Below are 13,464 nucleotides of genomic sequence, written 5' to 3' on the forward strand. Positions count from 1 at the left end.
AGCTAATATTAGTATTATTAGGGGTCCAAAGCTTTTAATGCAAAGAAGCTTTCCACCCTTTCTGTCACTGCCTGGTAACTAATTCATTCTGCAGTCCTTATGCCACATCTTTTCCTCTTGGCACTGTAGTTAGGAGCAGTTTATACTCTGTTGCTAAAGCTTTCTCCTCAGCAGCTGAATAAGGATAAGGAAGAGGGTTGTGGCTACTCAAAATCAGGAGCTGCAGTCCTTACAGAAGAGCCCCAGTGTTAAACACCTTATCAGGACACTAATTCCCATGGCATTTGTGTGCAATTACCTGTTGGCTGCAATCTGCAGTAATATGAGCAGGAAATAACTTTGTCAGTTACTGCTGGCAACAGAACACAACATAGATTTTCACTTATCTAAAATATTAGCATCTCTGGATTTAAAGAATAACTACACTGTAGTGAGATCTCATGGAGCTAGTGTCAAGCTTACTTTCTTTTGCCCTCCTTGCAAAATTCAGTGGCAACTGAATATAAAAGGTAGCCAGACTGCATATGATGAGAAGTTTTGGAAGCTGTATAATGAGCATTTCTAGACTAGTAATGAGCGTGCCTGCCAACTCAGAGAAAAAGAAATTATTGGTACAAGAGGTATCAATTTTAGGTTGAGGTCTTTTATTAGGAAAGCATTGTGGAACTTGGTGCTGCTCAGTGGAAGGTGGTTAATCCAGATCTGGGGGGGATGGTTGAGTTTGCACTGGTTAGAGCAGGGGCTCAAGGGTTGTATCAGTATTGGGTCTCTGGGGAAATGTGGATTTTTTTCATGTTTACATGTTCTCCAGGACCAATGGGCTGTAAATCATCTCCACAGGTTTCTTCTGAGCTGGGAAATAATTGTTTTTAGTGCTGTAGTCCATGTAGTACTCGTGGCTCACTGTTTTGGAGGGAGGGGTCTGTGATTCTCAAGGTGGGCAGATTTCATACCTCGAAGATTCCCTTTTCTGAGCTGAAACCTGTGCACAATGCATGGAAAGGCTTTGTGCTCAAAGCATGTGTTGAAGAACTACTTGCCATAACACACTGCCTTGTACGTGGCAGTGGTCAGACCAGCTGCTAGGGCAAGCTTTTAACTGGCTTCTGCTCATGAGCCACCTCTTGCTGTGTTTCCATGCTGGGAATCTGAAGCTGGAGACCAGAAGTGGCTGACGTTTCTCTCTTGTTCCTCCCACCCATAGCACTGATGCAGGCGATAGCCCCGTGGGCACAACGGCCACTACAAACCTGGAGCAGCCGCAAGTTATTCCATCGCAGGGCGACCTTCTGGGTGACCTTCTCAACCTGGACCTGGGCCCCCCAGTGAATGTTCCCCAAGTGTCCTCCATGCAGATGGGTGCCGTGGACCTCCTGGGAGGAGGGCTGGACAGCCTGGTAAGCGGCATCCTCTTCAGCTTCAGCTGATGCAGAGTAATTGGAGCTGTGCTTATCTCTGCAAGGCCTTGGTCATTTGTGCTTACAAGCACAAATGCTGGAATTGCTGAGTTCTCAGTGCTGAGTCCTGAAACACCAAGAGGATTTAAGCAGTGCTGTTGTACCAACTTCCAGCAGGTTTTTCCTGCTGTAAAATGAATGTTGCTGCATGCTGTAGAATCCCCATAGTCAGCAGATGTATTTGCTCCATGCTTTTTCTGTCTGGGGAAGAAAACCAAGAAGTTGTTTGAAGGCTGTAAAGTGTCCCACTGCTCTGTAACTGATTCTGGCTCCCTTTCAAGAGGATGTTTGTTCCACCCTATTCCTGACCCTATTGAATTTTGGTGCAAAACTCTCAGGCTTGCAGGCTGTAGTCCCGTGCCATCCCATTTGTATATTCTCCAGAGTGTGTCATGGTTTAATATTGGTGACGTTTTAATTGCAGTTAGGTCAAGAGGGAGGCACTCTGCGTAGTCCTTCCTGTGCCACAGCTGCTCCTGAGGAGGTATTTTAGTACAAACAGGGTCAGGCTCCAGAACATGAGTAATCACCACACATTGGATCTGCTGGATGCGAGCTGGGCATGAGCAGCAAGGGGAGAACCACTTAGCAAGGAGACTGCAGCAGTGGAGAGTAGCTTGCCTGGCTGCCACCATCTTATGACCAGAGCACCAAAGAGAAGTGGTGAATGTAATCATCAGCCTGGGAGATGTTCATGTGGGATGGAACATGGCACACAGATCCCTAACAGCCTGGTGACTTACCTGCAGGGGTAAGAGGCAGTCTAGGTATATTTGCATCATGTACCCTGAGTAAGACTACCCCAGTGATCACAGCTGAGTGTTTTTCAGACCTACAGTGGATTTGTCGTGCTTTGGTTTGAAGTTTGGCTTGTAGGGAGCTGGGTGAGGTTATCTCTGTGCCAGGTTTAGGTGTGCTTTCAGTTCAGAGTCAAGCTCTGAATAATAGAGGTAGGAGGCAGCTGGATGAACCCCAGTGCAATGAATCCTTATTTGTCAAAGCTTTTTTTTTTTTTTTAAAGCTGTCAAAATGTTATTAAAGCAGGCATTAAACACATTTCCAGCTCCGCTGTTTCATGAGCTAATGAACTGGAAACAGTCAAACCCTTAATGGCATTGGTGTTTGTGGGGGCCAGATGTGCCTTAGTCTCTGCCATCTAAACAGCAGTTTGCTTATTTAGCAGGGAGTCTGCTTTTACAGTGGGGAGATAAGGGATTAGGGAAATGGTTTAGGCTGGAGTTGCTGGCAGCACAGACAGCCCAGAGCAGTGACCTTTGCAGCCTTTGCCCTGCATTGCTAGAGCTGCCACTGAGAAACTGGGATTTTTAATTGTGTTGAGGCATTACAGAAAATGGTGCTATCAGTGGCGGCTCAGAACGGTTAGGGGTTGAACTCCTCTGGCTATACTGTCTTCCAGGCCTCCTACAGTAACCCTTTGTTTCTCATTAGTGTCAGAGAAATGGACACAGCAAGAAGACTGAAACTTGGTTTTGGGAATCGATTTCTCTAGCAGTTGGCTTTAATGGGCTTAATTTAGTGGCCTGCTTTGGCAGCACAGCTGTTAATTGACATGATACCAGGCTTTTACTTAATATTTTTCTAAAGCCTTAAGTAAATTCATGGAGCTGCGAAGTGTGATCTAACAGAGTGATCCTCTCTGGACAGGGAGTAGCTGTGCCTCGGGCTGTGTGGGCCAGCACTCTCGGCTGAGTTACCAGATGGGGAGAGCACTAAAAAAACCTGAATGGTGTGCTGTGTGGGTTGTTTGTGTGTGTGGTGGGTTTGTTTTTGGTTTTTGTTTGTTTGTTTGTTTTTTCCCTCTCCCCTGGAATGCTGTCTATTGAAGTGCTGTTGCATCAAGTGTCCTGTCTTCTGATCCCTGCCATGTATAAATGAATCTTTTCCTAGTAAATCTCTGAATTTCTCTGGCTTTTCCTTCCCTAATAAGCCTAATTAGTGTGTGAGTGAATGTGATCTATGTCTTTGTGTATTGTTGTGGGCATGTGTTTAACTAGTATCAAGCTGAATTAACCCTAACCTGGTGTTAGCTAAATTGCTAGGCAATGTCTCTTGGCTGTGTGGGTAGCCCAGGGGATTGGCATTTGGATCTTAGGCTAATATTAAGCCACGTTTGTGCCGTGCCAAAAACGCAGTGTCAAACTGCAGGTACTCACGTGCCCGGTTTCTGTATGTGGTGACGAAGGGGGTGAGATGTATCCCAAGGTGCCCCCTTGAAGACGAGCTGAGCTGTTCACCAGGGCTGGAAAATGGCCAGGAGCCAGGGATGGTGATCACTTGGGCTGCTCATGCAGTCAGATGGTGGGGCTGGAGGCTCCAATAAAATCAACTTCCTCTGTTCTTATCAATGGCCTGCCTGTCTGTGTATGAGTAGGCATCCTGGCTGTTGGTATCCTTTCTTCTTCTTCCTCCAGATACCTTATCCACAAATTTATGTCTTTATTGCTGCCTGATTTGTTCTGCTTTGAATTTTCCCTCTCCATTACTCGTAAGGTTTGGTGGGGGTTTTTAATGCGTTTTCTTTCCCTGCTTTGCTGGGAAGACTGGGGATTCCATACCCTTGCACCAAAGCATGGAGTGGCTTGAGAAGTGTCTCTCATCCTCAGACCAGACTATTTACTTCGTTTTGGGCCCATATACTACAAGAAAGTAACCCACTTGGTTGTGAACATGGAGGCAGCCATCTTCCTCTCCGCGTGTGCTGCTTTGGTCTTTCTTTTCCCAGCCCTCCTGTTGTCTTAAGAGCCTAAGAGAGCTGGAACCAAGCGTGCTTGGGATCTAAGGAAGGATTGGGTGTGTGTTGTCCCACCAGGACTTTGTCTAGTGTACTTTTTTTTTTTTTAAGGCTCCCAGTGATGGAATTTGTACCACTTGTACTGTTGATCCCTGTTTTCTGCGCAACACTAGCAGATCCCTTTTGGATCTTGGCTGTCCTGAGTGGAGCACGGAACACGGGATTCTCTAATGCAGTGTGTTCTCTGCATCATGCCTCTGGCACTCTCAGCCTCACCGGGAATGCAAGTTGCTCTACTGTGAGAGTGTAGCAACCCCAAACCCCACCTCCATTTTCCAAGCAACTGTTTGATATGTAAAAAAGCCTAAATAAGCCTCTGCTCCAGTAGAAGAAAAATGGTTTGGGATGTGCTTGAGTCGATGTGTGAAATCATGGTGTGTTGCTGTGATGGTGAGATTGGTCAGATCTGAGTGTCTCCAAGGCAGCTGGAGGTCTGGAAGAGGCTGCTGGCAGGACCTCGGCCAGTTTGTCACATTCGCGCAGTGTCGGGTGTAGATCTCTTCGGATACTTGTTGCAGTTCTTGTGGGTTTGATAATGCCCCCTTTTCTTAGGAGGGAGTGTCTTTCTTCAAAAAATGCCAGGTAAGTCCCAACAGGACTAGCCCAGGAAGATAAACAGAAGCATTAACTTCCATGGCAAATGTCATTCTGCATTTCCATTTCTTAAACCTTGAGTTTTAATTCTTCCAGGCATTTAAATAGAGACTGCATGGTATAAAACTGGATAAACACTATATTGATATTGTTCATTTGAATTTTCCTCAGCATTGCTAGATATTTATCCCCATGACCGGTGAGACTCCAGCTGCTTGATAGGTTAATTTCTTTAGTCAATGACACTTATTTTCTCTCCATAGTGGATCCTGTAATTGGTATTAAATGTAACAGGCATATTTTGCATGCACAGATGCTGAGCATGTGTTAACAATTTAAAAAAAACAGAGAGAAAAGAGCCTTTAGTACAAGAACAAGATATGCTTTGCTTAAACCAGAGCAGCCTCGCTACATGGCTTAGAGAGAGCTGTTGTCTACTGAACAGATTCAGCACTGGGTCTGCTCTGGGCTGTGCCCCTGTTTGCCACCCTGGGCAAATCTCCTTGTTCTCCGCTTTGCTTTCTTTTCTGTGCAGTGGTGACCAAGCCCACTGTTGTTATAAAGCTGTTGGAGATGTCCTGCTCCAAAGTGTAACCTAACGATAGCAGTCATCAGTGTGGGAGAAGCCCAACTTGCTTGGACAGCAGAGTTGTGCATGCTGAGAGCTGAAGTTTGATGCTTTATCCCCTTAAACTTGGCTTGAAGTGGCTGAACTTCATACAGATGAGAGGCAGCCCTCCAACTCTTGGTTTACTCTTGATGCGATGCTTTGTAGGATGTCTGTCTGAACTGTAACACGCCAGAGTCATTTTGCCTTCAAACCTTTTTGTGTGTTCATTTGCTCTGAAAATCCATGGGGCATGAGAGCTCCAAGTTCCCTGGCACATTGTGCAGCTCACCGGGAGCCCATGGATTCATTGGGAGCAGGGCACTGTGGCTGGGAGCCAAGGCGGCTGGCTTTAAACCTGGAGGCAGAGCAGTAAATCTGTAGGAATGGACAGGCTTGGATTGTCTGTTATGTAAGGATTTTATTTAATACTCTAGCTACTCATCTACAAGAATATTACTGATTCAAGGCTGGCAGTTGGTCAGACTGATTTATGTCCTGAATTGTAACGCTGTTTGATAAACACTGTATATCCACTTTTCTGTAATACACAGTCTGGTTTGGGCTGTTCCAGGTGGAGCTGTGCCCCTCCGTGTAATCAAGCTGGATATAGGGGCTCTGACCCCAGGAGTCTTCTGTGTGGTTTAGGACAGTGTCCCACCAATGTGCTTGCTCTGAGCGGTGATGGAGGGCTGGGACCCAGGTGCTGGCTCACCGTCTTCTGTGGGGTGTCCTGGGCTCCGGGTGCCTATAGGCTTGGCAGCAGGGAAGAAACGCCTGTTCCAGCAGTCCTGCCCACCTGCTTGATCCAAAAGGCTGGTGGGCAGGGGCTGCTGGTGTCACTCCCTCCATCTGACTGCTTTCACACCAAGAGTTCAGTGTCTGACCTCAGTGGACAACACCCTGGCTTGTTGAGGTTCATTAGGGACTCACCAGTCTTATCAAAAAACTCCTCTAAGTTATTGCTGTGTGTAATCATTGGAAAGTTACTTCCTTTACCTCTTCCTGGAACCACAACATGAGAGTGGCTATGCTAGGTCAGCACCAGCATCCATTTATGCAGCGGATGTGATACTTCTCCGAGGCGCTTGTCCTGCCTCCGACAAGGAGCTGAGCGTCTCCTTTCATCAAGGCTGTTCTAGTTTCGTGGGCTGCAAAGGACGTGCTGGGATCTCTGACTAAGGGCACATGTCCATTGCTGGAGTGGTGCTGTTAGGCAAAAGGAGCTCTTCTGGTGGGTCGCTCATTCGTGTCTGACTTAAGGCCCTTGTTGCTGTAACAGTACTAAGACGACTGGGGCTTTGTAGAGCTGCTTTTTTACCCTTTAGAAAATGGAAATGGTTAGTACGTTTCGTTTGCTGATGGAAGACGTTCAGCAAGGTACAGCATTAACAGTGCTACTGAAACTGCTGGCCACGGTATTGACAGCATGACCTGTCCCTCTCCACCTTTGACACAGCTGACCCTGCTTTGGACAGTCGCCCTTCAGCTCTGCAACCCTGGCTTGGTGGCATGAGAACAGGCACATAAAATAGGCAGGAGATGAGGTGCTGAAAATGCCCCTGCGTGAGGCAGCACGGAGTCTGCAATGAGCCATCTGCAGCCCGTCAGGAGATGCAGACCATGCATGATCTGTCCTGCGGTGAGGAAGTCTCTGACAGGATTAACCCGGATCAAGTGGCCTGCTAGCAACTGTGCTCTCAGCATCTCGCTCAGCCCCGTCGCCTGATTGTTGTTTAGTAAATGCCTTCCATTCCTTGCTGCTGTTACTCAGTGCATGCTCTCGTCTAGATCTTTGAGCTGTGATGCTTAACTCTTGGTTTGGGGTGCAAGGGAGGGAGGAGTCAGCAATTGTTCCCTGTTAACCCATTCATTCGGGCTCCATGAAATGCATAGCTGCGCTGAAAGCCCTGGCTATGCTATGGTCACAAGGCAAAGGGGTTGCTGAGCAGTGGTTGTTGCAGCTTTTGTCTCTGGCTCCACCTTCCCTGTTATTTTTTTGGAGCTCCAAATGCCTCACGTCATGTTGCAGAAGTGATTGTAACCCCTCTGGATCACATGAACACTTCAGCAGAGTCACTTCATTACAAGCTGCTGTTAAGATGCAAATAAACCCTCCTAATGCAGTAACTCCAGCCCTGCTGCACTTCATAAGTCAGCATAACTGCTTCCACGGAGCTGAAATTACAGGGCAAATGCGCTTCAACTGCAGAGCAGCCGCCACGCCGTCGGCGCCAACTCGTAACGGTAACGCCACTGATGCATATTGCGGAGAGGTGCTAGTGCTGGTTTTGTTGAAACAGGGTCAAGCCCAGCCTTTTCTTTAAACCCACATGGCTGCTCAAGTAGTGTCGTAGCAGGATGGATTTGGAGGGAGTAAGGAGAATTCCTGCTTGAAGAACTTTGTGCATTTGGCCAGGGCTCCCTGTTCATCCTCCTTGTCCCCTGAGGCTGGCAGCTCCTCATCCTGGACAGAGGCTTTGCACTCTTCAGCAAGAGCCCAGTCTGCCAACTTTGGGCTCAGGATTGGGGCTTTGCAGTGCCGCCAGTTCCCAGCCAAAAGTTGCCCTTGGTCATCCTCAGACCAGGTGGTGGTCCTCGTGCCCCACACCTTCATCGCGAGCGTTTCAGCCTGGGTAGGGCTCCAGCTGTGTTAACATGCCCCTCTCCCACACGAGCCTGTTGCCTGCTCCCACGTGAGGCAGGTGCACGTTGTCCTTCCGACAGGAGTGTCTCCCCACCCATGAGATGAATGGAAATGGTTAAGTAGAGCTGCCAGCCCTGGGGAATTGGTTAAGCAGCACTTCATGCCTGACTAATATCTGCTTTATTCCTTCTGCACTCTGCCTGTCACTCCAGATGGGAGAGGACACTCTGTGGGTAATTGGTTCCTGTTCCCTCTGTCTTCCTCCTTCCCCCTTACTCACACACATCGCTGTTAACAGTCTCTTTCATCATTTGAGTTGGGAAGAAAGTTAGATCCTGGGCATCTTGCAGGAGGGTTGTGTAAACCAGACCTGGAGTTTCTGAATGGGGAAAGCGCTGGCGATGTGGGAGGGTGACAGGTAAGGAAAAAGAAAATGACTTCTGTGCTGCTACAATGGGTACTGCACCCTGGATCTGATGTGCAAGTGATGGTGTTAGTTCTTTCTTCTCTCCCCTTTAATTTCTGTTCAAGTACATATGCTGCCACCTCTCTTGTCACTGTGTAGGCAGAGCCAGCTCTGCCTGTAGGGACCTGGTGAGGTTGCCAGCTCCTCAGAGCTTGCTCACTGGGCTTTGCAGTGCACATCTGCAGTGCTGGGTCCCAGGCATAGGAGTCAAGAGTGTGCAGACCCCTCCTCTGAGTAAAGTGGGTTTTCAGGGGGAGCAGGTCAGAGCCCCCTGGCACTGGAAAGAGATCTCTTCTACCATAAAGCAGACATGTTGGGTGCAATCTAGAAATGTAAGGAGGCTCATGGTAAATTCTCTGAGCCAGTGAGGTTTTTTCTCTGCCTTGTAGGGGGTGAGAGCTGGAGCCTCAACTTAAGACAAGCAGTAAATCCAAATTCTCCTTTTCCCCCAAGGCCTGACAGCTAGGGAGAATGAGAGACCTGGATAGCTTGAGGAACCCCAATATGTCATTCCTTCCCTTCTTCAGAGTGTGTGCATGCAGACACCAGTGTATGGGTTTCTTCGAGGTTGGATTCCTAGCCTGCAGCTTCTTATGATGGGTGTAGAAGGAAATGGTAAATAGTTAACATCTGGCTTGATTATGCAGAATTATTCAGTCATTTCCATAATACCCTTTGTAATATGCTTGCTGCTTGATAACTGGCCTTTCTCCTGCTTCAGATAACAGTACCAGAAATCCTCTGTGCTTACAATAATATCTGGAAATGAACTGGATTCTGTACCTTTCCTTTTCCTCTGGACTTCACTGCCTGTCAGTATAAAGTGTTGAAGTTCATCTGTGTGCGAGACTCTGAATAGGGATGAGGTGTAATAGTTGCATTTATTACTCCTCAGTGAGCCAGTAACAAGATGTAAATGGCCTGATATATTAATCTAAAACATGGCTTGGCTTAAAGAGCGGTCTGTAGAACAAAACTCTGCTCTGCCAGGCTGTTTCAGTTGGGGAGACCTGACAGTGTAATAAACTGTATTTTGTAATCTCAGTATTAATTGGATTTGCATCCTCTAGTTGGCTTCCTTTGGTTTGTGGCTGATCTTTCTTTTGACTTTGGAATTGCTCACTTTTGTCTATTATCTCTTAAGTGAGGTCAGAAAAACTGGACTCACCAGTGGGCAGCTGGAGGATGGGTTACCGTATGAAGAGGTCGCTGTTCCAGATGATGAGCGACTTCCTATAAAATTCTGCTGTGACCTCAAATAGGGATAAACTGAGTCTCACAATGGAAAAAAGCTCTTAAGGCTTCTTCACAAAAGACAAATTATGTGTGATTTGTACTTGTCTAACACCTACTTATGGTAGCTACTATTGCATTAGGTGTCCCCTGTGGGGACTAGGGGAAGGAGTGATGCCAGGGGTTAGAAGGGGTGTCCAGAAGAGTGCAGGGATTTGTCACATTATGGTTTTTTTGGTGGCTGGTTACCTAGTGAGTCACTGCCTTGCAACTTCGCTGCTGTTCTCAAGGCGTTTTATCCCTTTTGTCTGTGCTGTGAGGGAGAGAAGTACAAAACTTAATGGTATCTCTTGACCAGCGTAAAATACATTTGCCAAGAGATCTCCCAGGGAACAGGCTAGCGGGGACAAGGACAAAGTTGAACTTCAGGTCTTTTGTGCAGGGAGAAAAGGTTGGAGCCTTTTTTAGCTCTTAAGCACAGGTGCTCCTGGAAGCTTCTGCTGTAGCTATACGGTATGGTTTTCTTCCATGTCAACACACCAGGGCATATTTTAACACCATACCTAGAGCCTTTGTTGACCCTGTTTGTCAAATGCTTTTCTAAAGCAAACTAACTCCCCAAACCCTAATTAAATGGAAAAGCAAAGCTACTTATGAGGGGACCTGTGTCTTTCTGGTGTGTTAGCCCAACCTTTTCCCTATGGGACTGGCTTCTACCTCGCCTCATTACTTCATCCTCCATGCACCTGCTTGGGCACGATGCTCGTCTGAATGTGACACACAAAAAACCCTGCACTGGGCTAAAAATTACCGTGGGCTTCTGAACAAAAGCCTAGGACACAGATAAGCCTAGAGGTGTCTTTGTAGTGAATAACCACTGCAGATCTGTGCTTGTTTCCTCCTGGCTATCAGTCATCTGTCGAGTGCTTTATAAATATTCACAGGAGTGATGTACTTGCAAACAGCACTTGTAGCCAGCTTTGGAGCCTGTCCTGATCGCTGCATCAAGCATGTAGAATGGTGTGGATGTTTCAAAAATGGGCTTTATCATTGAGAAAGTGGTCTGGATGCTTCATAAAGAGAGTCGTGGTAAGACAGTTTCTAGGTGGGCTGCAGGATGGTTTGGCAGAAGGGCTTCAGGGAGGATTTAGTGTTTAGGGAGGGTTGCGTGGGTAGTATACAGTGGCTATTTCAGTTGCTTCAAACTGTAGCTGTGTAGCTTGACAGAGATCATTACTGAACTATCCTAGTGCTGTAAGGTCTCTTTACTACTTGAGTGGCTCATTAGTTCATGAAACTCTTTTTTTTTTCTTTTTTCCTGTCTAAGGGAGGGGAGCATCTTCAAAAGGAACACAAAGCCCCACCTATGTGAGGTGGTGTATTAGCCAGCACATATCCCGTTTTCCCTTCCTTGTTATTGAGAAGAGCTGCCGCATGTCACAGGAACGTAGCCAAGATGCATTGTGTTTTCCTGTAGTTCGTAGCTGTTCCCTAGAAAACTAAAGCTTTCAGGAAGTGAGCTTCCTGTCAGTTTTATTTTTGTTCCATTTCACAGTTACCCCACTGGGTTTTGTGGAGCTGCTCAGCACTGCTGGCAGCCAGCGTGGTGGGTTGAAGGGAAAGCACTGATGCATGAAGCACCAAGAATTGCGCGGACTTTGTGGTGCAGATGACAGGGGGATGAGATTTTGTTCTTATTAACCTGCGAAACGCTCCTGCCCACAGTAGGTGTGTGGGGTAGTTCTCTAATAGCTCTGCTAACACAGCAGCAAAAGCAGCCCCTCTGTTCCCTGCGCTTTCCCATCGTTGCGTTTCTGCCTGTCCTGACGCGGCACGCGAGACGCGCTCGCAGCAGTGCGGGCAGCTGAGCTCCGCTCCAGCCATCTGACACTTGGCTTAAATGAACTCGGTCTTTCTCTCCTCTCTCTCCTTCTCTCTTTCAGCTTGGCAGTGACCTTGGCGGGGGCATTGGAGGAAGCCCGGCAGTAAGTGCCATTCCATTTTTTTTCCCCAATTTAAAAAGCTGCTCAGAGCTCAGGGTTTTTGAATATGACCTCACCCGTTACGTGCTGGAAGATGTTTAAATCCCTGAAGATGTTTGAAAATGGACAACTGCAACCAAAACACACAGGTCCCAACCCATGTTGCTTTGAGTCCATCCATCACCTGGGCTTTCCTAAGAGCAGCCAGGGCCAGAGCTCCTGTCTCTAACTGCTTAGCTCTTTTTTTCTCAGGGCTTATTGTTTGAGCACCAGCCTTAACCTTGGCAGTACCCCGGTCCTTATGCACCTGCTTTGGCAGCTGAAAGGCCAAGGATGCTTAACTCTCTACTCACAAAGTCTATTCTGTTGTAACCCTAACCCAGTGTCACCACGGGCTTGCCTGAACTCAGTGCTTTCCTCCTTCCAAATACCACGTAAGATTTTTTTTTTTTCCCCCTGGATGTCATGATCAGGTGCTCTGAGCTTTCCTACGATGCTGAACTCTGCCTGCCACCAGCCTCCCCTCTGTGCCTGTGCTTAGTGAGTGTTTTAGTACTTAGAGCGCTTGCTGAGGACATGGGAGACTTGGAGGCTGTTTCCAAAGCACCCTTGGCTTCAAATGCGTGCCAGCTTCTTCCAGGAAAGCAGAGGAAAAGGATGCAAGGTGACTTGGAGATGCAATGTGCAGCAGGGAGTGTGCCTCCAACCCACACCCAAATGCAATCTCCTGGAGAAAGCTCCAGTCCCTCTTCCCAGGACTCTGTAGCCAGTAATTCAGAGAGGAAAGAATACTCAGTTCTGGAATGAGAGCTTTTCAGAGACCCTTGTTATGGCTGCAGTCATTCTCTCTCCTTCTTTCCCTGTGAATCTTGCATTCCTTTCTAACTTCAGCACGAGGGCAGAGGAGAGCCGGTGGTACAGTATAGCTGTAGCCCCCAGCAGTACACACCAGGACAGGAGGGTCACTTCCTCCATAGAGATCTCGCCTACAGAACCAGGCCTCTGCCTTCCCATAAACCCACCACACTGTTCTGTAAACCCGCCAGCCCTCCCTGTCCCAAGGGTGGGTTCCTGAACACAGAACAGCAGTGAGACTTCAGCCCCAGACTAGTCACCGCTGTCTGCTGTTGTCTGCCTTTAGTCATTCTGCCTCTTTCTGGGCAGCTGACTGGGTGAATCCTGTTCTCAGCCACCTAATTCTTCCTGCTCACAGTAAAGAGAACGTGGAACCCTGACTTGAGTGTGACTGTCCCACCTGGGGCTGGGCACCTAAAGGTTAATATTTCAGGTTTGATGCCCTTGTTTTAAGTCCTGAGAGGGAAGGACTGTCCTTGCAGACATGTCTTCTGGCAGGCAGAGACAGCTAGTTCTGCTTCATGTAATGAACTTTTTGGACCACACTGCTGAGAATGCAGAGCTCTGGCTTTGGGTGGGAGTATGCAGTACGGTCATGACTCCCTTGCTATCTCTGGATATGCAAAATCTTGCAGATTCCTGAAGACTGTCATAGTTGGGGGAAGATTTGAAGCCTTTTTTTCTTCTCCCTAGGTTTATGTAGGTTAGATGCACAAAGCATATTGTCTTCATGAGAAGGAGAGCTGGAGAAGAAAGATTCCTCTACAGTGGGAATAGATAACTGGAGCTATAAAAAATGATGTGAAAGCTA

General features: G+C 47.5%; 1 protein-coding gene across 5 annotated transcripts in view; it reads left to right on the forward strand.

Moving 5' to 3' along the window:
• The window catches only part of LOC104512815 (AP-2 complex subunit beta), a 72,085-nt gene that overhangs the window by 34,558 nt on the left and 24,063 nt on the right, over positions 1-13,464 (forward strand). For 2 of the 5 annotated variants that reach the window (XM_010155935.1, XM_010155937.1), the window contains exons 14-16: positions 1,205-1,416; positions 5,594-5,611; positions 10,782-10,805. In XM_010155935.1, the coding sequence (XP_010154237.1) occupies positions 1,205-1,416; positions 5,594-5,611; positions 10,782-10,805 (254 nt within the window). Of the gene's footprint in view, positions 1-1,204; positions 1,417-2,187; positions 2,219-5,593; positions 5,612-10,781; positions 10,806-11,759; positions 11,802-13,464 lie in introns of all 5 variants that reach the window. The other 3 variants (XM_010155936.1, XM_010155933.1, XM_010155934.1) reach the window with 3 other exon arrangements.

Source organism: Eurypyga helias, unplaced genomic scaffold (assembly GCF_000690775.1).
Source record: "Eurypyga helias isolate BGI_N326 unplaced genomic scaffold, ASM69077v1 scaffold37277, whole genome shotgun sequence".
Taxonomy (NCBI): Eukaryota; Metazoa; Chordata; class Aves; order Eurypygiformes; family Eurypygidae; genus Eurypyga; species Eurypyga helias.